Raw genomic sequence first — 25,304 nt, 5'->3', positions numbered from 1 at the left:
CAGCTTTCACACATACGTTGGCATGCAACTAGAAGGGCACATTTCCACTTTTTAAAAATTAAAAAAGGGGGAGACACATTGCTTCAAAAATACACCACTGGATTTGTTTTTATCTTTGTTGCATTTCCCCCCCCCCCCTTAAATTAAATCTGGTCAATCGATAGAAAATTAAGTATGTATAACTCCCCCCCCACCCACTCTTTATCTACACATAATATACTTATTTATAAAACTGAAGATCTGGCCAAGGGGGGGGAGGAACAAAAGACCCCACCCAAAATAAAATCTTTCCTTTAAGTCAAAGCCGATGTTGCCGCGCCCCCATTCACCATTGTTTTGCGCCCCCTGCTGGACAAGGGCTGCATCTGGTGGCAGTTCGAAGCACCATTCTGCACAGCCCCAGAAGTGGGGATGGAGGTGGGGATGCTCACGGTGGTGGTGTTTGAGCTCGGAGAGCCGTGCGAAGGGGTGGCGGGGCTGGGCAGTGAAGAGGAGGTGGTGGCTGGCAGGGTGGCGGGGCTGTTGGCCTTGTCGCTGACAGACTCACACTCCGAAGCGCCGCTGGTGTTGGTGCATTCCGAGTTGGCCGGCTGGGAAGAGAGTTTTAGCCTCTTGCAGGCTGGCTGGACACGGTACTTCAAGGGGAGGGGGCCGTTCTGCAGAAAGGAAGCAACCTTTGTTCAAAAGTCTTAATTTGACAGAGAAGTACACTTGGCAGTGCACAAACATCCCCCTTTTTTTCGGGGCCCCAGTTCACAAGCCGTCTACCCCCCAAGTCCTTCCATTAGCTGAGGGGAGCCAAGCCACACACCCCAGCCTTGAACCATTTACTAAAATATTGGAATGAAAGGGTTGAATCCCACATATAATACCGCTTCTGGCTCAAAGCCCTAAAACTCTTGTGCTAAATTTTGCTTGATCTCGGGGAGGGGATGTTTGGTGGGATGGAGGCTAGGCAAAAGACATGACCTGTCTCCCTGCCCTCTCTTTTATTTCCAAACTGACTGTGTCAGCTTTTCAGTTACATGCCAGTTCCCTCCCTACTTCAATTATACAAATATCTTCATTGCCTCTGCCAGCAGAAACTCAGGGTTCCCCCATTTATTTATTGGATTTATATCCCGCCCTCCCCACCAAAGGCAGGCTTAGGGTGGCTCATAAATTAAAGGTCACACCGTCACAGTAGTGTGACCAAATAAAATAAAACAGCAATAAAAAGATAAACGTCAAAACAGTTTCTAAAACATCTACGTGTGCTGGTATCATGGCTTCAGACAGTGAGCAAGTTCTAACGGTGGTTAGCCGTTCTAAGAGGTCCTAGGATCAACATAGCGTGATGAGGTAGACCGTTGGTAACGTTTTTATGGGCCGATCCCATTGCTGCAGGTGTTGTCATCATGAAAATGCGTGGCGGAAGAGTGCCGTTTTGCAGGCCCTGCGGAATCTCTCGCAGGGCCCTGACCTCCTCCGGCAACTCATTCCACCAGCTAGGGCAGCAACAGAAAAGGCCCTGGCTCTCGTTGATTTGAGCCTCGCTTCTGATGCTGAGGACTGTCAACAAGTTTTGAGACCCGGACCGAAGTGCTTGCTGGGGCATGTGCAGGGAAAGGCGGTCCCTAAGGTATGCAGGACTCTGGCCATATAGGGCTTTAAAGGTAATGACCAGCACCTTGAAGCGAATCTGATACACTATTGGTAGCCAGCACAGCACTTTCAGCACAGGCAGAATGGGTTCCCGTGGAGGAACTCCCACTAACAGCCTGGCTGCAGCATTCTGCACTAGTTGAAGTCGCCGGATTTGGGACATAGTAATCCAGTCTCGAGGTGACCATGGCATGAAACTGTTGCCGAGTTGTCACGTTGGGGAAAGGGGACCAACTGCCTTGCCATCTACAGATGGTAAAAGGCTGACTGGGCAGTGGCAACTACTTGGGCCTCCATTGTTAAAGAAGAAGAAGAAGAAGAAGATGATATTGGATTTATATCCCGCCCTCCACTCCGAAGGGTCTCAGAGCGGCTCACAATCTCCTTTACCTTCTTCCCCCACAACAGACCCCCTTCGGTGGGGCTGGAGAGGGCTCTCACAGCAGCTGCCCTTTCAAGGACAGCTCTGCCAGAGCTATGGCTGACCCAAGGCCATTCCAGCAGGTGCAAGTGGAGGAGTGGGGAATCAAACCCGGTTCTCCCAGATAAGAGTCCGCGCACTTAACCACTACACCAAACTGGCTCTCTTTGGATCCCAAAGAGGGATCCAAGAGCACACCTAAGCCAGTGTGAGCTGCGCTTCATTGAGGTCAGTAAACGGACCTCTGGTCCCGAACCGTGGCAACTCAAATACAGGACCTCTGTCTTCATCGGATTTAATTTCAGTCTACTCAGCCTAAGCCACCCCACCACAGCTTGCAAGGCTGTGGACAGATCTTCTGGGGTAGAGTCAGACTGGCTGTCCATCAACAGATAGAGCTGGGTGTCATCTGCATACTGGTGACAACCCAGCCCATACCTCTGGGCAATCTGGGCGAGGGGGTGCATGTAGATGTTGAATAGCATCGGAGAAAGAACTGCTCCCTGTGGCACACCACAGATAAGTGGGTGTGGTCGGGACACTTCATCTCCTAGCCCCACCCTCTGTCCCCAACCCTGGAGAAAGGAGGAAAGTCACTTCAAGGCCAACCCCTGGATCCCAGCATCGGCGAGGCAACAGGTCAGTAGCTGATAGTCGACCGTGTCGAACGCCGCCGACAGGTCTAGCGACATCAGCACTGCCAAGCCACCTCTGTCCAGGTCCCTCTGGAGGTCATCTGTGAGGGCAACCAGAACCGTCTCCATCCCACGACCTGGACGAAAACTGGATTGATGTGGGTTAAGCATGGAAGCATCAGCCAGAAAACTCTGAAGCTGCACTGCCACAGCCCTTTCAATAATCGTGCCTAAAAACGGCAAGTTAGACACCGGCTGGTAATTTGCCAGTTCAGCTGGGTCTAAAGATGGCTTTTTTAGAAGGGCGAACCACGCCCTCTTTAAGAGGCTGGGAAAAGGTTCCTTCAAGAAGAGATTTGTTGTCAATTTCCCTTAGGGGGAACCCGTAGCTCCTCTTGGCCAGCTTTTATTAGCCAAGAGGGGCATGGGTCTGACCTACAGGTGGTTGGGTGCACAATGGAGCGAATTCTGTCAACTTCCTCCAGGCTGAGTGGAGTGAAAGAATCCAAAACTTGTCTAGAAGATGTGCTTGGAGTCTCGAGTTCACTTACTGTTTCCAAGGTGGCAGAGAGGTCACGGCTCCATCCCTCCAAGAGTTTCCTAACCAGGATCTGACACTCCTATCCCTTCCCCGCCAGCAGTTATTGAGGGTCAACCTGGAGGCTTCTCCTCCAGAAGCCGACACTGAGAGCTGGGCCCTCTCCTGCTGGATAAAGCCATTCTCTTCACTGGTTCCTGCTGCCTTCCTCCACCCAACCCCCCCCCCGGGTGCCTCAGACCTCCTCTTGCTGCCTGCAGCCAAGGCCAAGGATTGGGGGGGAGGGGGCTTGGCAGCAGTGGCCCCCTCAGCCAGCTCTTCACATGGGCGGGGACTGGGGCAGCTGCCGAGATACTTCTCATTCATCCCCCACCCAGCCAGGAACTCAGACCAGCCAACAGCACCCCCGGCTGCATGCCAATCCAAAGGTTAACTGAAAATCAGGTCAATCAGGTCACACACACTCTGCCCACAAATAATGTTATACAGTACTGGCGGCCTCCTGTTTAAAATGGCCACTTGCTAATCTGTAGGGACACAAACATGCTCCTTTCCTCTGGCCACAACAGACAAAGACAAGCGGGCAGGGTTGGGGGTGGAGCCCTGAGAGGTCAGGGTTTGGGAAGGGGAGGGGCCTCTGCATGGTTCAGTGCTGAGTCACAGAAGCCATTTCCTCCAGGGAGTCTGGAGATCAGCTGTAAAAGCAGGAGATCCCCAGGCCTCACCCAGAGGTTGGCTAGGGAGGCGGCAGCCTCGGCAGTGGAAAAGGGAGGAGTCTTGAACACAGCAGAGCGGCTGGCCCTCCCAGGCAGGTGCTGAGTCTACCTGCATGGTCCATTACCTGGTTGTATCTGCAGATTTACTCATAGAACTGCAGATTTCCATGAAACCTTAGGCTTAATTTTTCTCCAAGTGTAACACTTCCAGTTCTTAGGTTTGCAGGCCAAAGGTTAGAAATCTACAGCAGAGTCTGCTGATGGCTTAGAGAACATTCCACTGGGGGAAAGCAATTACACCTGTGACTGATGTGTTCAGAGCGAGGTTCCCCTACTCACCCTTCGCCACGGATAGATGTAAGTGATGTCCATAAGAGTGTAATATTCCTTCAGAGGTTCATCTTCATAGAGAACTTCCACCTAAGAGAGAGCATGGCGTAAGTAACAAGGCACAGGGAACTAGTGTGCTGGGCACAGACTGCAGGATTTTGACCACCTGAATATTAATTTTTATTTTAAAAAATACCTTGTGAAGATAGCTCGACTCCCTTGACGTGCAGCAGAAAAATGCATTATGCAAACAAAGCAAGCAGGCACTGCAAGACCCATTAATTTCTCCCACTGCAGATTCCGGAGCCTTTGCTGAAGAGCAGGGATCCTTCTGAGGCCCCCGCAGACCCCTCTATGGCAAAGCCCGCCCAGAGCCTGATCTCCATGCGGCCACCTCCTGCACAGCACCAACGCTGAGGCGGGAACTTTCCCCATTCTCTCAGGCTGATTATGTGGATGGTAAAAATAAACCAGCTTGCCTCTGAGCATGCAGAGAGTACAGTTTCTTCCATGGTGAGAGGCATCAGCTCCCACATTCCTGGGATTTGGAGCCTCTCAGCACCTCTCATTTCAAAGACAAAGTGTGAAGTAACAAAGGCCACCAAGAAGACACTTTCCATCTATGACAACAATAAGTACCTTGTAAAAAAATTGAACAATTCACATCCCACAGAGACTCTCAGCCCCGAATCTTCCCTGGCATCTTATAGAGAGCTGATAATAAAACCAAGACCGATTCCCCACTAGCCTTGTGCTGCTCTCACTCTCCTTTTCTCTGCGGGGCTTCCGTCGGATTTCACACTATCTGCCCCGGGGCTGCAACTTGCTTTGCCTCTTTCATGAGCAAACAAGAGCCTCTAAAAACCAGTTTCTGTTTGCCACGTGAAAAAGGCAAAGCTAGGAAATATTGGGCTCAAGTTAATATTTGGATTCAAAAAATCTTGAAAATACAAGTTAAGCATGTGCCAGAATTGTATCTTCTGAATATCTGTAGGCAAAATTTGCCTACGACCAAACTGAAAGTGTTACTGTATATAGTTACCATTGCTAGAACTTTGTATGCCAAGTATTGGAAAAATGATAGAACCCCGAACAGAGACGAATTCATTAATAAGCTGTTGGAAGTCGCTGAATCTGATCTAATGTCCACAAGATTAAGAGAGGGTAATGTGCAAAAATGTCAGGAGGAATGGGACCCCATTTATAAATGGGTCAAAAGTAGAGGCTTCGACATGGAGTAGCTAGAATTTTTTTTTTTTCCTTTCAAATCCTCTCCATCCCCCAGTGTGTATGATTGGGATGTAGTGGTAGACGTTAGACATAGATGTGTGAACTGGGGTGTGAACTGGCAGAGACAGACCAAGAGAGAGATCTTGGGGTCATGGTAGATAATTCACTGAAAATGTCAAGACAGTGTGCGTTTGCAATAAAAAAGGCCAACGCCATGCTGGGAATTATTAGGAAGGGAATTGAAAACAAATCAGCCAGTATCATAATGCCTCTGTATAAATCGATGGTGCGGTCTCATTTGGAGTACTGTGTGCAGTTCTGGTCGCCGCACCTCAAAAAGGATATTATAGCATTGGAGAAAGTTCAGAAAAGGGCAACTAAAATGATTAAAGGGCTGGAACACCTTCCCTATGAAGAAAGGTTGAAACGCTTAGGGCTCTTTAGCTTGGAGAAACGTTGACTGAGGGGTGACATGATAGAAGTTTACAAGATAATGCATGGGATGGAGAAAGTAGAGAAAGAAGTACTTTTCTCCCTTTCTCACAATACAAGAACTCGTGGGCATTCGATGAAATTGCTGAGCAGACAGGTTTAAAACGGATAAAAGGAAGTACTTCTTCACCCAAAGGGTGATTAACATGTGGAATTCACTGCCACAGGAGGTGGTGGCGGCCACAAGCATAGCCACCTTCAAGAAGGGGTTAGATAAAAATATGGAGCAGAGGTCCATCAGTGGCTATTAGCCACAGTGTGTGTGTGTATGTGTGTATATATATATATATATATATATATATATATATATATATATATATATATATATATATATATATATGGCCGCTGTGTGACACAGAATGTTGGACTGGATGGGCCATTGGCCTGATCTAACATGGCTTCTCTTATGTTCTTATGTGTTTTTGACTGTATGGCGCGCCCAAGCGTCTAAGGTGTTTGGAATGATTAATGTTGATTGTATTTGTTCGTTCTTTATTCTTTCTTTTCTTTGTATGTCCATCTTTTCTTAATAAAAATTTCATATATTCAAAAAAAAAAAGAAAAGAAAAAGGCAAAGCTAGTTGCAGTCCCGGGGCAGCTAGTGAGAAATCCAAGGGAAGCCCCGCAGAGGAGCGTGAGAGCGGCGTAAGGCTAGTGGGAAATTGGTCAATTTTTTTTTTTAAAAGAACATCAATAGTAAACAGCCGGAAGCAAAAATGCCAGTTAAAACTTCCATCAGGTGAAACCTGAAATCAATAAAGTAAATAACCAGAGACACTCGGTTTTCTCAAGAAGAATTCATGTCAGACTAACCAGATCTCTTTTTTTGAGAAAGTGACTACCTTGCTGTATCAGGGGAATACTGCAGATATCGTTTATCTTTATTTCAGTAAGGCTTTTGATAAGGTTCCACATGCTATCCTTGTTGATAAGTTGGTAAAATGTGGTTTGGATCCTGTTACTGTTAGGTGGATCTGTAACTGGTTAAGAGATCGCACCCAAAGAGTGCTTGTGAATGGTGCCTCATCCTCCTGGAGAGGAGTGACAAGTGGAGTGCCTCAAGGATCTGTCCCGGGGCCTCTTTTGTTCAACATCTTTATCAATGATTTGGATAAAGGAATAGAGGGAATGCTTATTAAATTTGCAAATGATATGAAATTGGGAGGGGTTGCAAACACAGAAGACAGAAACAGGATACAGGATGATACCTTGACAGGCTGGAAAACTGGGCTAAAATCAATAACATTAATTTTAACGGCGATAAATGTAAAGTTCTGCATTTAGGTAGGAAAAATCCAATGCATGGTTATAGGAAGGGGGATACTTGTCTTAGCAGCAGTATGTGCGAAAAGGATCTAGGGGTCTTAGTGGATCATATGCGGAACATGAGTCAACAGTGTGATGCAGTGGCTAAAAAGGCAATGCAATTTTTGGGCTGTATCAACAGAAGTATAGTGTCCAGATCATGTGAAGTGATGGTATCGCTTTACTCTGCTCTGGTAAGACCTCACCTGGAGTTCTGTGTTCAGTTTTGGGCACCACATTTTAAGAAGGATCTAGACAAGCTGGAACGGGTCCAGAGGAGGGCGACGAAAATGGTGTGGGGTCTGGAGACCAAGTCCTATGAGGAAAGGTTGAAGGAGCTGGGGATGTTTAGCCTGGAGAGGAGGAGGCTGAGAGGTGATATGATCACCATCTTCAAGGACTTGAAGGGCTGTCATATAGAGGATGGTGTGGAATTGTTTTCTGTGGCTCTGGAAGGTAGGACCAGAACCAATGGGTTGGAATTAAATCAAAAGAGTTTCCGGCTCAACATTAGGAAGAACTTCCTGACCGTTAGAGTGATTCCTCAGTGAACAGGCTTCCTCGGGAGGTGGTGGGCTCTCCTTCCTTGGAGGTTTTTAAACAGAGGCTAGATGGCCATCTGACAGCAATGAAGATCCTGTGAATTTAGGAGGAGGTATTTGTGAATTTCCTGCATTGTGCAGGGGTTGGATTAGATGACCCTAGAGGTCCCTTCCAACTCTATGAAGAAAGGTTAAAACGCTTGGGGCTTTTTAGCTTGGAGAACGTCGACTGCGGGGTGACATGATAGAGGTCGACAAGATTATGCATGGGATGGAGAAAGTAGAGAAAGGAGTACTTTTCTCCCTTTCTCACAATACAAGAACTTGTGGGCATTCGATGAAATTGCTGAGCAGTCGGGTTAGAACGGATAAAAGGAGCTACTTCTTCACCCAAAGGGGGATTAACATGTGGAATTCACTGCCACAGGAGGTGGTGGCGGCTACAAGCATAGGCAGCTTCAAGAGGGGGTTAGATAAAAATATGGAGCAGAGGTCCATCAGTGGCTATTAGCCACAGTGTGTGTATATATATAAATTTTTATATATATAAATTTTTGGCCACTGTGTGATACAGAGTTTTGGACTGGATGGGCCATTCACCTGATCCAACAGGGCTTCTCTTATGTTCTTCTGTGACACAGAGTGTTGGACTGGATGGGCCATTCGCCTGATCCAACAGGGCTTCTCTTATGTTCTTATGTGACAGAGTGTTGGACTAGATGGGCCACTGGCCTGATCCAACATGGCTTCTCTTATGTTCTTCTGTGACACAGAGTGTTGGACTGGATGGGCCATTCGCCTGATCCAACATGGCTTCTCTTATGTTCTTCTGTGACACAGAGTGTTGGACTGGATGGGCCATTCGCCTGATCCAACATGGCTTCTCTTATGTTCTATGATTCTATGAACCTGAGGCAGGGCCTAAATACACGTTACGAACTCCTTGCCTCATGTCTAGGTCCACTACAGAGACATTCAATGGGAATCAAGAGCTTGTGTACCTGGGAATCACATTTTCTGCTTGGGAACTCACAACTTACATCTGACTGACAGCAAACCCAAGCACAACTTGAGGACTTTGTGATGTGCTTTTAGGATGTCAGTTGAAACCGAGAAACTGACCTTCGGGCGTGGGTCCCTATAAACATGAAACAGCATCAGGGACAAGAAAAATCTCTCCGGGTCACTCGCGTGTGACTGCCAGAGGCCTAAGGAGGGTTCCTCCTGCCAGCTACTCATGCTGGCATCCCAGACAGAGCTGGAACCACCAACCAGCAGAAATCATGAACATTTAAAAGCAGCTTCAGATGCACGTCTTGCTGACAGAGTGCTGCTTGCAGGTGGGTTCCTTGAAAGAGGGTCATGGATATGCCCGAGACCAGCAGAGCTCCTGGTGCACTTGATTCTCACTCACTTTATATTTGCTGGGAACATCCATCTTGTTCCGGAGGAATTTGGCCAGGTGCATGATGGTCATAGCAGCAGGACAACGGAGGAATCTCATGCTGTTCTTCTGGAGAGAGGAAAAATCAGAACTTGCTTACGGTTGATCAGGGCCAGAGGGAGAGGATGAAATGTCATATGAACCTATGAAGCTGCCTTATACTGAATCAGACCCTCGGTCCATCAAAGTCAGTCTTGTCTACTCAGACTGGCAGCAGCTCTCCAGGGTCTCAAGCTGAGGTTTTTCACACCTATTTGCCTGGACCCTTTTTTGGAGATGCCGGGGACATCAGCAGGGCTGTAGCCAGAAAATTTTAGGTGGGGGGGGGGCCCAGGGAATAAAACTTTAGGTGGAGGAGCCCGCCACTCTGGCAGCCCCCATTCTTTCTGTCGCCGCTGCTTTGGCGGCTCCTATCTCCCCACCGCCCTCCTCCACGGTGCCTCCCCCCCTCCCTCCCAGCAAAGCGCCGGCTCCCAGGGCTCTTTCAAGGAGGCCCCCCTGCCAATCAGTTGAGCCCGTGCTTTACTGAGTGGGTGGGAGGCGGGAGGCACCGCGGAGGAGGGCGGGGGCTGACAGAGCAGTGGGGAGATTGGGGGCCACCAGAGTAGTGGCGGCAGAGAGAGCGGGGGCCGCGAGAGCGGGAGAAAGAGGGGGGACAGGGAGAGCGATGGCGGTGGTGAGAGCAGGCAGTAAAAGGAGGGGCCATATAGTTGGAAGGGGGGAGGGGGGACCTGGGGGCCTAGCTCCCCCCTCTTGGGTACGGGCCTGGACACATGCAGTGCAGAGCCCCAGCCCATTCACACATACTGAGGAGCGACAGGAACAGCCTCTAGGCCAAAGGACGATCCAATTCGGCTCAGTAGGCACAGCGGCCATGCAGGCCCAACCCCTCATCTCTCAGAGGAGTGTGGTGGGTGGGTGTGCAAGAGGCACCACACAGGGAGGAAACTCACCTTGTCTTTCTCTGCACTCCTGTTTTCGACGGTCCCTTTGCTTTCTTCTCTGAGAGAAAACGGACAAGAAGGGAAATCAGCAAAACAGACACACAGGCGATGGATGCTCCGCTCTGTTTGCCAACAAGGCAACTAATCGGGGATCTTTTTTATCCAGCATTTAGGTGATTTCTGCAGAAGTTTTAGCCAAAGGTGACAGAGCACAGCCAAAGGTGTGACTGTGCCATGGCACCACAGAAAGGAAAACAGAACAAAAGTTTTGGCTCTTTTTCGCCAAGGAAGCTTGGGCACTGCAACAGTCGTGGATTCTCTGTTCTCTCACAAATGTACAATCCCCAGGTTTCTTTTTTGAGACAAGGGGGACTGTTCCCGACATCTCTGAATATGCTTAAATTGGTCAGCTGAGCCTGACCTCAGAGACCATCTCAGATTCTTTAGCTAATGAAACTCACTCCTTCTGTTTGCCCATGGAATGAGGTCCTGGGTAAGGAAACTACGGTAGCTGTTACGAGAGACTCTGCAAGCTCCCTTTTCAAGCTAGCCTTTCAAATATGTGCTCCAAAGCCACTAGCCCACAAGAAAAATTTACTGGCCTTACGTATACATCTGTACAACATTTGGGCATGTGGATGGCTTGAGTGGAAGAACGATCGTACTATTTTCCAGTTTACAAGAGCTTTCTTGTCCTGGACTTGCACCCCGAAAGCAGCTAGGTTTAGCCGCCTGTCCTAGGCACAATTCAAAGTGCTGGTTTCACCCATTCCAGTACCAAGGATGCCAGTCAGGGACTTCAAATACTTGATGAACCTGCCTTGCTGGTGCCCGATGGGGAAGAGCTGGTGGGCTGGCCTCAAGCACAGTGAGACTCACGTCCCTTATCTGCAAAGGCACTAAGTATAACGGTGCTAGGCTTGCCAGGTTCCTCCCTAGATCCAGGTTGGGAAACTCGTGGAGCCTAGAGAGGACAGGGACCTCAGTGGGCCCCAATGCCATACAGCCCACCCTCCAAAGTATCCCTTTTCTCCAGGGGGACTGATCTTGGAGGCTGGCATCCCTAAATGGTCAATGAGCATCAACATAGGAAGACACAACCAGAGACAGGACAGACCGCCAAGATATGCAGAACAAATCAGATTTCTTAAAAAAGGAAAAACAGGTTTCCTACCTGTAACTGATGATCTTCGAGTGGTCATCTGTGCAGTCACACCGATGGGGAGAAGGCGCCAGCGCCGATCACGATCGGTAAACTTCAAAGCTGCGGATTTCCGCGCCTCCGCCCCAGTGCGCATGCCCAGGAGCCCCACTGCGCATGCCCACTGGGACGGGAGCGGACATCCCGCCAGTTCCTTCTGACCGCTGCGTCAGCCCACAGATGGACCGGCTGCAGAGGGGAAGGAGGGCGGGTAGTGTGACTGCACAGATGACCACTCGAAGATCATCATCCTCCCTCACACACACACACACAAAAAACCAACGAGGGCTCATGCTGTCCTCACTGGTAGCAGACAGCAGCACAGTATCTAGTTTCCTTCTAGCCTGAGTGGAGGGATGGGGTCTGCATCTTCAGAACTCTCTTCTCCAAGCTAGAATCTCTCCACCCTGCACAAGGGCCTACACAGAGAACGCTGGCAGGACAAACCAAATACACATTCCGTCGGAAGCTGAATGGTGCAGCACTGGTTCTTTTGCAGCTGTATCTTATTTAGCCCACAGTTCTGATACCATAAACTATTTCCCATAAACCACTGCACCTGCTTTACACAAAAATATCTGTGAATGGATGGGAAGTGAAAGAGAAAGTACTGCCTCCTGAACATATGAAACTGCCTTATACTGAATCAGACCTTTGGTCCATCAAAGTCAGTATTGTCTACTCAGACTGGCAGCGGCTCTCCAGGGTCTCAAGCTGAGGTTTTTCACACCTATTTGCCTGGACCCTTTTTTGGAGATGCCGGGGATTGAACCTGGGACCTTCTGCTTCCCAAGCAGATGCTCTACCACTGAGCCACAGCCCCATTCATGGCTCTCCAGGGTCTCCAGCTGAGGTTTTTCACACCTATTTGCCTGGACCCTTTTTTGGAGATGCCAGGGATTGAACCTGGGACCTTCCGCTTCCCAAGCAGATGCTCTGCCACTGAGCCACCGTCCCTCCTCTTTGCCCTTATGTCTTCTCTTCCTCATCTTCCTTCTTTGTGGATGGGTTGAATAAAAATATTTTCTCATATCCACTCTGATTCATTATTATGAACTATATATGATTTGCTACGTTTCCAAAGCGGAAGTTGAAGAGGACGTAAATGTTGCAAGAAAACAATCAAGTGACATTAAAGCGTTTTACTATTTTAAAAAAAGATATAAACAATCAGTAAAAAAAAAAAAGCAGTAAGAAACTCAATGCCGGAGCAGACGATGAAACCTTGGTCAAGTCAAAATTAATTCAGTCCTCTCACCTGCCCCCAAATTACCTGATTCCTTCATAGAACTCTATGGACAAGCTAACAATTTCATCGTCTGCCAGGTTCCCTTTCTCTTGCTCTGAAACTTCTCCTCGCTCTTCATTTGATCCATTTGGAACTAGGCAAGTCAGGGAAGAGCAGGGAGAACAAAACATGAAAATCAAACTTTTTAAAAACAACAACAACAACAACAACAAACCCACAATACTACTAAGCAGTGAGAAAAGACCACCCCCAACCAAGGCAAGCCACCTACCCTCCGCCATGGGATACGCTGCATAGAAGTCCCGCCGTCTCTTCATTTCATCTGCGAGAGACAAGAAGCGAGTGTCAATTCCTTTCCAGCAAGGGCCCCTCTTCTGCTACAGGCCCTTTAATGAAAAACCAGCTCTCTCCCACCTCCACACTCCTACCTTTAAACAGCCCAGGCACCAGCTTGTACACGATGTCCTGGAGGGTTTTATCGGATCTGAAAGGCCGGGGAGGGGGAGAATTAGCAGTCAGCCAGTGAAACAAGTGCAATACTTCAATCCTCATTTAAACTTCCGTCAAAAGGAAAACGTCTGGAGATTCAGTTAGTTTTGCTCACAGCAGTCGCAGGAAAAGGACGCGCTCTCTTCTCCCCCTCCCCCTCCCAGCCGAAGCCCTGAGAATTAGACGGCACCCGCTGGCCTTCCCACCGCAGACTGTAGGGGTGAGAATTCGAGTGGCCCACCTCCAGGCGCTTAAGGGAACCAACGAGAGGTCACGGGATTCGTAAACAGAAAATAATCAGTAACAACCGTGATATATTCGCAAAAGATTTTCAAAGTATTTGATAAATGTTAATACATTGCTGGATAATCGCACAGGCATAAACGTCAAGGAGTGCCTCTGCAATGCTAATAAGAACAGTCCGATCATCTGCTGCGGGTCTTCTTCCTTGCAAGCGTCATCCAGTGCAAATAAAGTGCAAGAGCCAATATGCGTTCTTGGTGTCTTTCTTGTACTAGCGTCAGGTTGCAGGCAAGCAGCATAAGAGGTCATGATTCTGCAGACAGGCTTGCCCAAACAGCAGGCTTCCTCAGCGCAGAATACGTGTAGAATCGGTGAAATCTTTTCCTGCTCAGCTTCCTCTCTGCATGTTCTCTCTCAAAGGCTTAGATAGCTCAAGCTGAAGCCATGAAACAGAGTCCACAGGAGGCTGAATACGGAGTAAGGACTCCCTCAGCTTCTTACGGCAAGGAAATCTGCAAGGTTCTTATATTGCAAGGAGAGTAGATTGAAACATATGAAGCTGCCTTATACTGAATCAGACCCTCTTTGGTCCATCAAAGTCAGTATTGTCTTCTCAGACTGGCAGCGGCTCTCCAGGGTCTCCAGCTGAGGTTTTTCACATCTATTTGCCTGGACCCTTTTTTGGAGATGCCAGGGATTGAACCTGGGACCTTCTGCTTCCCAAGCAGATGCTCTACCACTGAGCCACTGTCCCTCCCCATCCAGAAATCACTGTGACAAGGTAGGCTCCAAAGAGCTTGGGCATAGTCTTGCGCAAAAGAAGGGCAACATATATTACTCTGGTCTGGAATGAGTGTTTGGATTGAAGGCCTGGTGTCAGGGTGCACAACTTGCTTAGAGCGTCAAACAAAGAATGATGATGCTCACAGAAACATCAAACAGCTATGGAATTGTTCACCTGGGAACAAAAGAACTTCTTGCTTGTGTTGGTCTACTGCTGCAGGCATCTAGAAGTTATTTGGTACCCGACACTGTAGTGAACTCTTTAAAATCCCTGTTAGCAAGGCATGGAATGTGTGAAGAATTGGTATTGGATACTGAAGTACAATTGGGGAGGGACGGTGGCTCAGTGGCAGAGCATCTGCTTGGGAAGCAGAAGGTCCCAGGTCCAATCCCCGGCATCTCCAAAAAAGGATCCAGGCAAATAGGTGTGAAAAACCTCAGCTTGAGACACTGGAGAGCCGCTGCCAGTCTGAGAAGACAATACTGACTTTGATGGACCCAGGGTCTGATTCAGTAGAAGGCAGCTTCATATGTTGGGGAGGGACGGTGGCTCAGTGGTAGAGCATCTGCTTGGGAAGCAGGAGGTCCCAGGTCCAATCCCCGGCATCTCCAAAAAAGGATCCAGGCAAATAGGTGTGAAAAACCTCAGCTTGAGACCCTGGAGAGCCGCTGCCAGTCTGAGTAGACAATACTGACTTTGATGGACCAAGGGTCTGATTCAGTATAAGGCAGCTTCATATGTTCAATATACTTCATTGGAGAATGAAACATTTGCTAAGGAGCAGTGTTTCAAACACATGCATACAACCCCTCCTATCCACCGTCAAATGGACTAGCAGAAAAGTTATGTACAAACTGTGAAAATGGAAAAAGGAAAACAGACCGATTGAGGTATATTCCTAAACTTGCTCAATTACAGAAACACACCAATAGAGGGAGATGCCTCACCAGCACCACTCTTGGGAGCAGAGGACTGAAATCCAGTCTTCTAAACACCAACAATTACTACCAAAAATCTCAAATGCTGAAATAAATAGAAACAGCCAACACCAATGTTGAGTCCAAACAGAAAATGTATTATGAACCTAGAGAGGTCCCCCCCCCCGCCCCCACAGAACAACCATTTTCTCCAGGGGAACTGATCTTGTGTGTCTGGACAACAACTGTAATAGTGGGAGATCTCCAATTGCTACCTGGAGGTTGGTAACCCTATAAACTAAAGCTCCCTGCTGCAGACTAGAATCCCATGTCTGTCCTTCCCTACCCCAAATATGCCCTGGATCAACAGTCTGTTCTCTGACTCCTCCTTGAACATATGAAGCTGCCTTATACTGAATCAGACCCTTGGTCCATCAAAGTCAGTATTGTCTTCTCAGACTGGCAGCGGCTCTCCAGGATCTCAAGCTGAGGCTTTTCACACCTATTTGCCTGGACCCTTTTTAGTTGGAGATGCCAGGGATTGAACCTGGGACCTTCTGATTCCCAAGCAGATGCTCTACCACTGAGCCACAGCCCCATTCATGGCTCTCCAGGGTCTCAAGCTGAGGTTTTTCACACCTATTTGCCTGGACCCTTTTTTAGTGGAGATGCCGGGGATTGAACCTGGGACCTTCTGCTTACCAAGCAGATGCTCTACCCCTGAGCCACAGCCCCATTCATGGCTCTCCAGGGTCTCAAGCTGAGGTTTTTCACACCTATTTGCCTGGACCCTTTTTAGTTGGAGATGCCGGGGATTGAACCTGGGACCTTCTGATTCCCAAGCAGATGCTCTACCACTGAGCCACAGCCCCATTCATGGCTCTCCAGGGTCTCAAGCTGAGGTTTTTCACACCTCTTTGCCTGGACCCTTTTAAGTTGGAGATGCCAGGGATTGAACCTGGGACCTTCTGCTTCCCAAGCAGATGCTCTACCACTGAGCCACCATCCCTCTCCTTGATCAACTCTAGGCGGTAAAGCAATTAGAGAATGGTTAAAGGGTCATTAAATCCACATGTCATGATCTTAAGCATTTATCTGAAAATAAAGATGATACTCTGCGGTTTTGACATTTGTTTCACCCCCAAAGCATCTGTGGGCCCACGCAAACAACATCAGCCCCACCTGCTATCCCCTCGCTCAGATTTCCTTTCAAGAGGAGATAATAGGGTTTAAATGTGCCTGGATGCCGTCACCTTCCCACCCTCAACTCCCGCTGCTGCTCTGCAGTACTGAAGCCCCGAATGCTCCTTCCGGGGTTGCCTTCTGGGCAGGCCTCTGGTCCCTGTCTCTGTATTTAGATCAGGCACTGCTTTTATTGTTCTAACTCTCTTATATATATTTGTATTTTAAATGCTTTTTTAATGTCAAGACAGTGTACGTTTGCAATAAAAAAGGCCAACGCCATGCTGGGAATTATTAGGAAGGGAAATGAAAACAAATCAGCCAGTATCATAATGCCCCTCTATAAATCGATGGTGCGGTCTCATTTCGAGTACTGTGTGCAGTTCTGGTCGCCGCATCTCAAAAAGGATATTAGAGCATTGGAGAAAGTCCAGAAGAGGGCAACTAGAATGATTATAGGGCTGGAACACTTTCCCTATCAAGAAAGGTTGAAACGCTTGGGACTCTTTAGCTTGGAGAAACGTCGACTGCGGGGTGACATGATAGAGGTTTACAAGATAATGCATGGGATGGAGAAAGTAGAGAAAGAAGTACTTTTCTCCCTTTCTCACAATACAAGAACTCGTGGGCATTCGATGAAATTGCTGAGCAGACAGGTTAAAAAGGATAAAAGGAAGTGCTTCTTCACCCAAAGGGGGATTAACATGTGGAATTCACTGCCACAGGAGGTGGTGGCAGCCACAAGCATAGCCACCTTCAAGAGGGGTTTAGATAAAAATATGGAGCAGAGGTCCATCAGTGGCTATTAGCCACAGTGTGTGTGTATATGAATATATATATATAATTTTTTTGGCCACTGTGTGATATAGTGTTGGACAGGTTGGGCCATTGGCCTGATCCAACATGGCTTCTCTTATGTTCTTATGTGACACAGTGTTGGACTGGATGGGCCATTGGCCTGATCCAACATGGCTTCTCTTATGTTCTTATGTGACACAGAGTGTTGTACTAGATGGGCCATTGGCCTGATCCAACATGGCTTCTCTTATGTTCTTATGTGACACAGAGTGTTGTACTGGATGGGCCATTGGCCTGATCCAACAGGGCTTCTCTTATGTTCTTATGTGACACAGAGTGTTGGACTGGAGGGGCCACTGGCCTGATCCAACAGGGCTTCTCTTATGTTCTTATGTGACACAGAGTGTTGGACTGGAGGGGCCACTGGCCTGATCCAACAGGGCTTCTCTTATGTTCTTATGTGACACAGAGTGTTGGACTGGAGGGGCCACTGGCCTGATCCAACAGGGCTTCTCTTATGTTCTTATGTGACGCAGAGTGTTGGACTGGAGGGGCCACTGGCCTGATCCAACAGGGCTTCTCTTATGTTCTTAATGTCTCAGCTGGTTGAATGACTGCCACCTTGAAGACCCTGAAGTGGGTGTAAAGGCAGTACAGAAATGTTTTAAATAAGCGAATAAGCTTGCTGGCTGCTGTGTAAAACGTGTGCTTGTGGGGAAAAGCCAACAGGTATTCAAATGAAATCAGTACCTGGAATAAATGTGCAGTTGCTAACACATCTTCCCCTGTATGTGTGGTAAATGTAACATGCACATTACTTAACGCACTTATAAAGAAAAATACATGGACTGTACATGTATTCACTGTAACTTGTGAACAGGGCTATTGAAGGACCGAAGTGTTTCCGAGTCTGCATTTCGGACACGTACAGCAGGAAAGAGGCTCTTTCAACGGCTGTAGTCCTCCCTCGGCCACGACACACAGGGCATTCTTTTGTGTACCTAGTATTGCTGATAACATTTTTAAAACTGTGCCCTCTACCTTGAATCTCAGTATGCATTGTGCAGGGGGTTGGACTAGATGACCCCGGTGGTCCCTTCCAACTCTATGATTCTGGGACTATAAAGGAAGTCAGGTAGATAAAATATTCTGCAGCACTGTGGAAGCTTGACGACTTTTTGGCTCCCTGCTTGTGCCTCTCTATTGGCAGTGTCTGGCACCCTTCTGGCAGGTACAGGAGCCTGAGCATGAGGAGGTCTGCGGGCTTCCCTCTGAGGAAGCACCAGAGGGAAACCAGCTTGTAAATATTTTGCAAAGAGCCTGAAATGTTACCAGAGAAGCCCATTTACCCAGAGCTAAAGCTAAAAATAAGCCCGGAGAGAAGCGTGCTGCTGTGGCAGACTGCCTTCTTCCTCGTTTCTATGCCAACCATCTGCAGAGTCCATTAAGGCATGTCTGGCTTCCCCCTAAACCCAGACAAATGGGGAAGTGGTAAGATACAGCTTCAAAGCCAAGGGGGAAAGCAGAGCTGGCTTGCCTTCGCTATTGTCCCTGATGAAGGTAGGAGAAACCTCACCCAGGCAAGAGAAGAGCTGCCAGCAGCATTCATGACAAGTGCTCTTATGGAGAGCAAAAGAAGGGTGGCTCCACTGTCTGAATCCCATATCTGGGAACCCTGCACTCCGAGCCCCACTAATTTCAAGCCCTTTTGGATGCACAGAGAAACCTAAAGACTCTCAAGAGATGCCTTGTAAAACACTGAATCTAGGGCTGGGCTGGGGAGGGGGTCTTTCCATGACTGTGGGAGGTCAGCTTCTGCCCTTCCCTGTGGACCGACAAAAGCAGAATCAATTATACAAATTTAGTGAGGATGGGTACATATTATAATAATTATTAGTTGTTGTTGTTGTTATTATTATTATTATTATTATTATTATTATTATTATTATTATTATTATTATCATCATCATCATCTGTTTATTTAAATCCCGCCCATTCCCCATAGGGGCTCAGGGCAGAGTACAACATGAATAGTAAAATCACAATAAAATCAACATCAATAAACAGCATTACAGTAAAACCAGTTTCAACATACCGTCCAACAGAATAGTTCAGCAGGACCAGACGGCATCACAATACGATGCAGCAAAACGGGGAGGGACGGTGGCTCAGTGGTAGAGCATCTGCTTGGGAAGCAGAAGGCTCCAGGTTCAATACCCGGCATCTCCAACTAAAAAGGGTCCAGGCAAATAGGCGTGAAAAACCTCAGCTTGAGACCCTGGAGAGCAGGGGAGGGACGGTGGCTCAGTGGTAGAGCATCTGCTTGGGAAGCAGAAGGCCCCAGGTTCAATCCCTGGCATCTCCAAAAAAGGGTCCAGGCAAACAGGTGCGGAAAACCTCAGCTTGAGACCCTGGAGAGCCGCTGCCAGTCTGAGAAGACAATACTGACTTTGATGGACCAAAGGTCTGATTCAGTATAAGGCAGCTTCATATGTTCATATGTTCAAAACAGTGCAGTAGGATAGTACAGCAGGGGAGGCCAACCAATCTAATGAATGGACGCCGGCAGCCTCAGCTAAAAGCCTGGAGGAACAGCTCTGTTTTACAGGCCCTACGAAAGGCCAGCAAGCCAGGTAGGACCCGGATCTCCATAGGGAGCTGATTCCACCAGGTTGGAGAAAGTCCTGGCGCTGGTAGAGGCAAGGTGGGCATCTCTTGGGTCAGGGAAGGTCAGAAGATCTTGGGAGGCCGAACAAAGCGACCTCCAGGGCATATACGGGAAGAGATGATCCCACAGGTATGTTGGTTCCATGCCGCGTAAGGCTTTAAAAGTCAGGACTAACACCTTGAAGCGAATCCAGCACTCTATAGGCAGCCAGTGCAGGCCGCGGAGCACCGGCCGCATGCTCACCCGTACAGATGAACCAGATATCTGTACATAGTATCCTCCCAGTCTTCTAATTATTGAGGAGACATGGATTCCGGGTTCAACGGAATGGAGCGGTGGGCCCATGGACCACTCTCAGCCTCAGATTGTCCAGCAGGGATTTTGTAATCCACTTCCCCTTCTGAGATGGAAACAGGTGAACTCAGAATCGGTGGCCTCACTTGTACAGCAGGCGTTAGATCCAGAATCCGCTTGCGTGATGCATCCTTACAGCTCTCCCTCCTCTTCTTAGCCTTCTTGTGGGAAGGGGGGCTGATGGAGGCAGCACACTGCTGTGATGGTGAGCACAAACCTGGTCAAATTCGCTGGGACACAGAGCTGGGTGGTGGAGCTGACTTTGCAGAACCTGATGTTCTCCCAGTGCAGTTTGCACAGCACCAGAGTCGGTGTAACCTTCGTATTGGAAGCAGGGGGTTCAGTGGCCTTCAGTGCCTTCTCCCAAAGGGTCACTTTAAGCTTCCAAGCTTTGTCACCACAAGCTTTTGGGGTAAACTCCGGACAGGCTTTGCATGTAGAGACAATGTGGCCCTCCACCAAGAAAAATAAGCAAAGTTCATTTTCTTCTGTGTAAGTCCTAAAATGACCCCACAACCTGAGCATTTTTGAAGTAATGCCTTCTGTGCCATTGCAGGACTCAACTAGTACGAAGTAAGATGGTCAAAAGATATTCCTCACCTTCGAGAAGCAGGAGACTCAGCCAAGAACAACCTACACCTTTGGTGGCAAAAGAGGAACTGAAGCTATGGGGCGCTGCCATGTTGGAATATGTATAGGCAGTGGAGACAATCTTCAGGATGTAGCGCAGCACCCCCGGGAGGCTCTATTGTAAAAACCTTAGTGATCGTCAGGACTGCACAGAGGATTTACAATGAACTTCTGGTTGTAGTAATGTAAGTTTTCCCATCAAAAGGATGTTCCTTCCTGAGGATCATGAATCACATCTAACAGTTGCTAATGCCTTGAGAGAAAAATAGGACTTCCCTGCTTAGAGGCAGCCTCGTTTTGGGACATCCCCCCCCCCCACACACCATACTAAAAGTATCACTTCTGGGCAGAAGGCCTCTTCAGCTAACGAGAACATCCCCAGCCTCTCCCAAGCTGCTGCTAAGAAAGCCCAGAGAACAGAGCGGTGGGAACACTGGAACGCGCTGAAGCTGCAGGTTCCCTCTCTGCACGCAGTCATGGATACCACATGGCAAACTCCTGAGCTGCCGTCATGTGCCTCCCTCCCATCACATTCTACTGACCATCACAGTGTTAAGGCAAGAGGAGTCAGTGCCAAATACCTGATGCTTAGGAGGGGCCTCGTTTTGTGCACTTGAACGTCACACATTGGGCAGTATTTGTTGGTCTCCAGGTACCGGACGATGCACGTTTTACAGACTGAAGGGGGAGGGTGGGGAGGAAGAGAGAAAGTCAGCGCTCAGCTTTGGGACCAGAATACAAATCATCAGCTGTTCGTTAGAGTCTGCTTCCCCTGAGGGCAACTGAGAACCTCGGAGGCTGCCACCCTTAGCTCTGCCAGGAGCAAAACCTCGGAGAGATCCAGACTGGCAGGATAAGGCACACTCAGGTCTCCGAGCAGCAATTTGGCTGGGGATCCCTCCCCCCAATCCTGGGTTCCACTGGCAGCAAAGGGGAGAACATAAAAGTGAAATCACAGCATCTTCTTTTATTGCATGAGCTGTTGTACGCTGCTCAGAGACCTACGTGACACAAAATTGCAGCAGGAGGAGATGAGACAGTAAATTCCTCAGGTCGCCCCTGGTAACCACGTCAGCCCACAGATGGATTGATTGATTTCAGTTTCTATCCCACTCTCCCCACAAATGGGTTTAGGGCGGGTTACAACATAAAATAATCCTATTAAAACTTTAAAAACATCTAATCTAGTCAAACGACAATAAAGATGCCAGTCTACAGAACATGGTGTGCTGAGTCTGTATCACAGTAGTAAATTCGGACAGAATCAGATCAAAGGGTTCCCGAGTAAACTACCTCCCTGCTAGTCACAGCCGCGTAGAATAGTTTGGCAGTCAGGCAGGGGGTTTCAGCAGGAGGGGTGGAGAAGTATTGGATTTCTGCTGCCTAAACTAAAAGCCTGGTGGAACAGCTCCACTTTACAGGCTCTGCGGAATTGTAAAAGATCCTGCAGGGCCCCGATTTCTATCGGAAGCTCATTCCACCAGGTTGGGGGCAGGAATTACCAGCATCTTAGGACCGTTTGGGGTACATGCAAGGAGAGGAGGTCCTGGAGGTATGTTGGTCCCTGGCCTCTCAGGGCCTTAAAGGTTAGAAGTAACATCTTGAAATGGATCCGGAACTCTTATCAGCAGCCAGTGCGGCTCACACAGCACCAGCTGAATGTGCTTGTCCCAGGCATCCCGCACTAGCTGCAGCTTCTGGATCAGGTACAAGGGTAGGCCTGTGTAGAGTGAGTTGTAAATAGTCCATTCTGGAATTGACCACTGCATGGATCACTATAGCCAAGTTGCAAGTGGAGAGGCTGAACCGGCCAAAGATGGGAAAAGACTGACGTGGCAACCACCATGATCTGGGCCTCCATCAATAGGGAGGCATCCAGTATCACTCCTAGGCTCTGAACCCTGGGAGCCAGCGTTCAGGGCTGGAAGCTGAATTCCCATTCCCAAACCCCCACCCCCCATCCCACCCGTGGCTCAGGTACAGAATCAACCAGTCACAGCTCTCAGCACCCAGTCTAAAACATCTGGGCCAAGTCTGGCTGTCCATCCATTAACATCATCACCATAGTGGGGACACCCAAGCCTGAACCCCCCAGATCAGTTGGGCGAGAAGGTGCAGGTAGATGTGAAATAACATTGGGGAGAGAACTGCTTCCTGTGGGACCCCACACACTAGTGGGAATTGCTGGGAGACCCTCTCCCCTAACGCCACTCTCTGTCCCTGTAAAGGAATCCCCACGTTGGTGAGGCGATGGGGTCAAAAGACTGTGATTGACCATGTCAAACGTTGCTGTCAAATCAAGAAGTAACAGCAGTGCTGACCCGCCTCAGTCCAGAGATTGTCTTGGTCCCATGGCCAAATGGGAAGGGATCCAGGACAGAGGTGTCACCCAGGAAAAACTGCAGCCGTTTGACTTCACAAAGCAACAAAGTCCACACATTACTTTTCTCCTCACAAGTCTTGCTCCATGGTCCCCACGCCCACCCTGCTGAGAAGCCAGGTGAATGGCCGGGGCCCTCTCAAGTGGTGCCTTAGTTCTTTGGAATACTCCTGCCTCCTCCCTTTGCCCACATCCACTGTTGACACTCTGGGCTAAAATCTCCTTATTTCAGGAGAGAACAGCCCCTCTCATTCTCGGCCCTGTGAATGGGGGTGTTTTAGCAGTCAGCACAATTTTGTCTGCTGCCATCTTTCACTGTTGTGACAGTTGGGTTGAGGTTTTGTTTTTAATTGCTTTATGATGATGTGGACCTCCTCAAACATTAAGGCAACAAGGTAACACAACAAGGAACATCTGTTCCTTGACTGATTATATTTCTTTTCCTTTCTGGGTAGGTCCCACTGTGGTGACAAGGGGTCAAGGGCCCTTGAGAGTGGCAGTCTCTCACTTCAGCAGTGAGGGGAATGCGCTCTTTGTATGCTCAAAGGCAGGCTTCTTCCATGATTGCTTCATATATGCTACGAGCTATCTCCGCTATAGAAAAGAGTCTAGAGATGAAATGGGCCCCAGGTTAATCCCAGAGACTTCAGCCGTGTGGCTGCAAACTTACAAGAGTGTAAACACTCGACGATGGTCGTGGCATCGATGAAGTAGCCTCCACACAAGGCGCACATCAAGTGGGGGTTCAGCTCTGTGATTTTTATCCTAGTGGTCCTGTGCATCTTGGAGATCACGGTGCTCGGCAGATCCTCTCTGGAAACCAAAACAAAACAGAACAAAGACATAAAACCCTTCGTTCTGCACAGGCATCCAAGACCAGAAGACCACAGCGGATCGTCTCCACGTGGCAGCCATGCACCTGAGGAAGGAGCTTTCCTATCAGCAAGGATAAGCAAATTTAGGGATGGGCACAAACTGACGAACTAAAGTTCATGGCAGTTCAACAGGCCCAAATTTTCCATGACTTAATCCGTTTATAAGTTTAATTATTCAAATTTAATTATGTTGTTTTAGAACTGTTTCGGAATGTTGTATACCACCCTGAGCCCAGTTGGAGAGGGCAGATTAGAACTCAAGTAAAGAAACTTTCAAGCAGTTAGAGGAGATTCCTGCCCATTGGTGAATGGATACATTTCCTGATAGACTGTCTCCACAAACAAAATGTTTACCAAACCTAAAAGCAGTGGGGTGGAGGGGAAACAAAATTCTCCACCCTTGGAAACACTCTTGTCAGTTTCAAACTAGTCATGTCAGTATCAAGAGGGTCCCCCCCCCTGCTGGTATCCCTTTATGTTCACTTCCCATTTTCTTGTACAGAGCTTTTTAAATCCCACCCCCTTCCTTGGATTTGTGACTTTGTGCTTTAAGATCAGTCCTTTTAAGCTTGCAGTGCAGAGGCTCTCTTCAGACTACCCCAGCATGATAGCCAAAAACAGGAAGTGATTGATTCGATAATATCACCCGATCACTTGACCGGAATGGTTACTACCAGGTCTAAGAAAGGGAAGGTGGAGGACAAATGGGGAGGGCAGCGCTTAATAGAGGAGGTGGAGGCAGAGGGTGAGGCAAAGCCAGAAGGAGTGAAGAAGGGAGAAGGTGGGTTCTGGTATCGTGAGGGAAAACTTTACGTGCCAGAAAGTCCCCGGAGGGAAGTCTTGCAACTTTGCCATAATAATAAACTTTCAGGACATTTTGGATACGTGAAGACGTTACATTTGGTCAATAGACAATTTTGGCGGCCCCAAATGAAAAAAGACATTTCAGAGTACGTCTCCACTTGCCCAGTGTGCATCATGGCAAAAAAGAGGGGAGGGAAGCCCCCCGGGCTGCTACAACCAGTCGAGACAGCAGGGAGGCCATGGTTGGTCGTTTCCATGGACTTTATTGTGGAGCTACCGCTGTCCCAAGGGAAAACCGTAATACTAGTGGTAGTTGATACCTTTTCCAAACAAGCCCATTTTATCCCCTGCGCTAAACTGCCCAATGCGAAGAAGTTGGCGTACTTGTTTTTCCAGCACGTGGTTAAAGCACACTCCTTCCCCGATAAGATCATAAGTGATAGGGGCCCGCAGTTCGTTGCCAACTTCTGGCAAGAGTTTTGTAAGCTA

The 25,304-nt window shown here is 48.4% G+C and overlaps 1 protein-coding gene across 2 annotated transcripts; it reads right to left on the bottom strand.

Moving 5' to 3' along the window:
* On the bottom strand, window positions 1-23,963 carry PCGF2 (polycomb group ring finger 2). Of its 2 annotated transcripts, none has more exons than XM_060255785.1 (9): window positions 23,807-23,963; window positions 21,338-21,434; window positions 13,120-13,175; window positions 12,963-13,013; window positions 12,716-12,824; window positions 10,251-10,299; window positions 9,268-9,366; window positions 4,294-4,374; window positions 1-656 (listed from the first exon to the last, which is right to left on the bottom strand). In XM_060255785.1, the coding sequence occupies exons 1-9, from the start codon at window positions 23,916-23,918 to the stop codon at window positions 294-296; spliced, it is 1,017 nt and encodes a 338-aa protein (XP_060111768.1). In that variant the 5' UTR covers window positions 23,919-23,963; the 3' UTR covers window positions 1-293. The 2 variants fall into 2 exon arrangements, with proteins under 2 accessions (XP_060111768.1, XP_060111769.1); XM_060255786.1 differs by having other exon boundaries at window positions 9,268-9,363.
* Between the last annotated feature and the right edge of the window lie 1,341 nt (window positions 23,964-25,304).

This window comes from Heteronotia binoei, chromosome 15 (assembly GCF_032191835.1).
Source record: "Heteronotia binoei isolate CCM8104 ecotype False Entrance Well chromosome 15, APGP_CSIRO_Hbin_v1, whole genome shotgun sequence".
Lineage (NCBI taxonomy): Eukaryota > Metazoa > Chordata > Lepidosauria > Squamata > Gekkonidae > Heteronotia > Heteronotia binoei.
The sequence above is the reverse complement of the archived record's forward strand: the minus strand, read 5'-3'. Positions and strand labels throughout refer to the sequence as shown.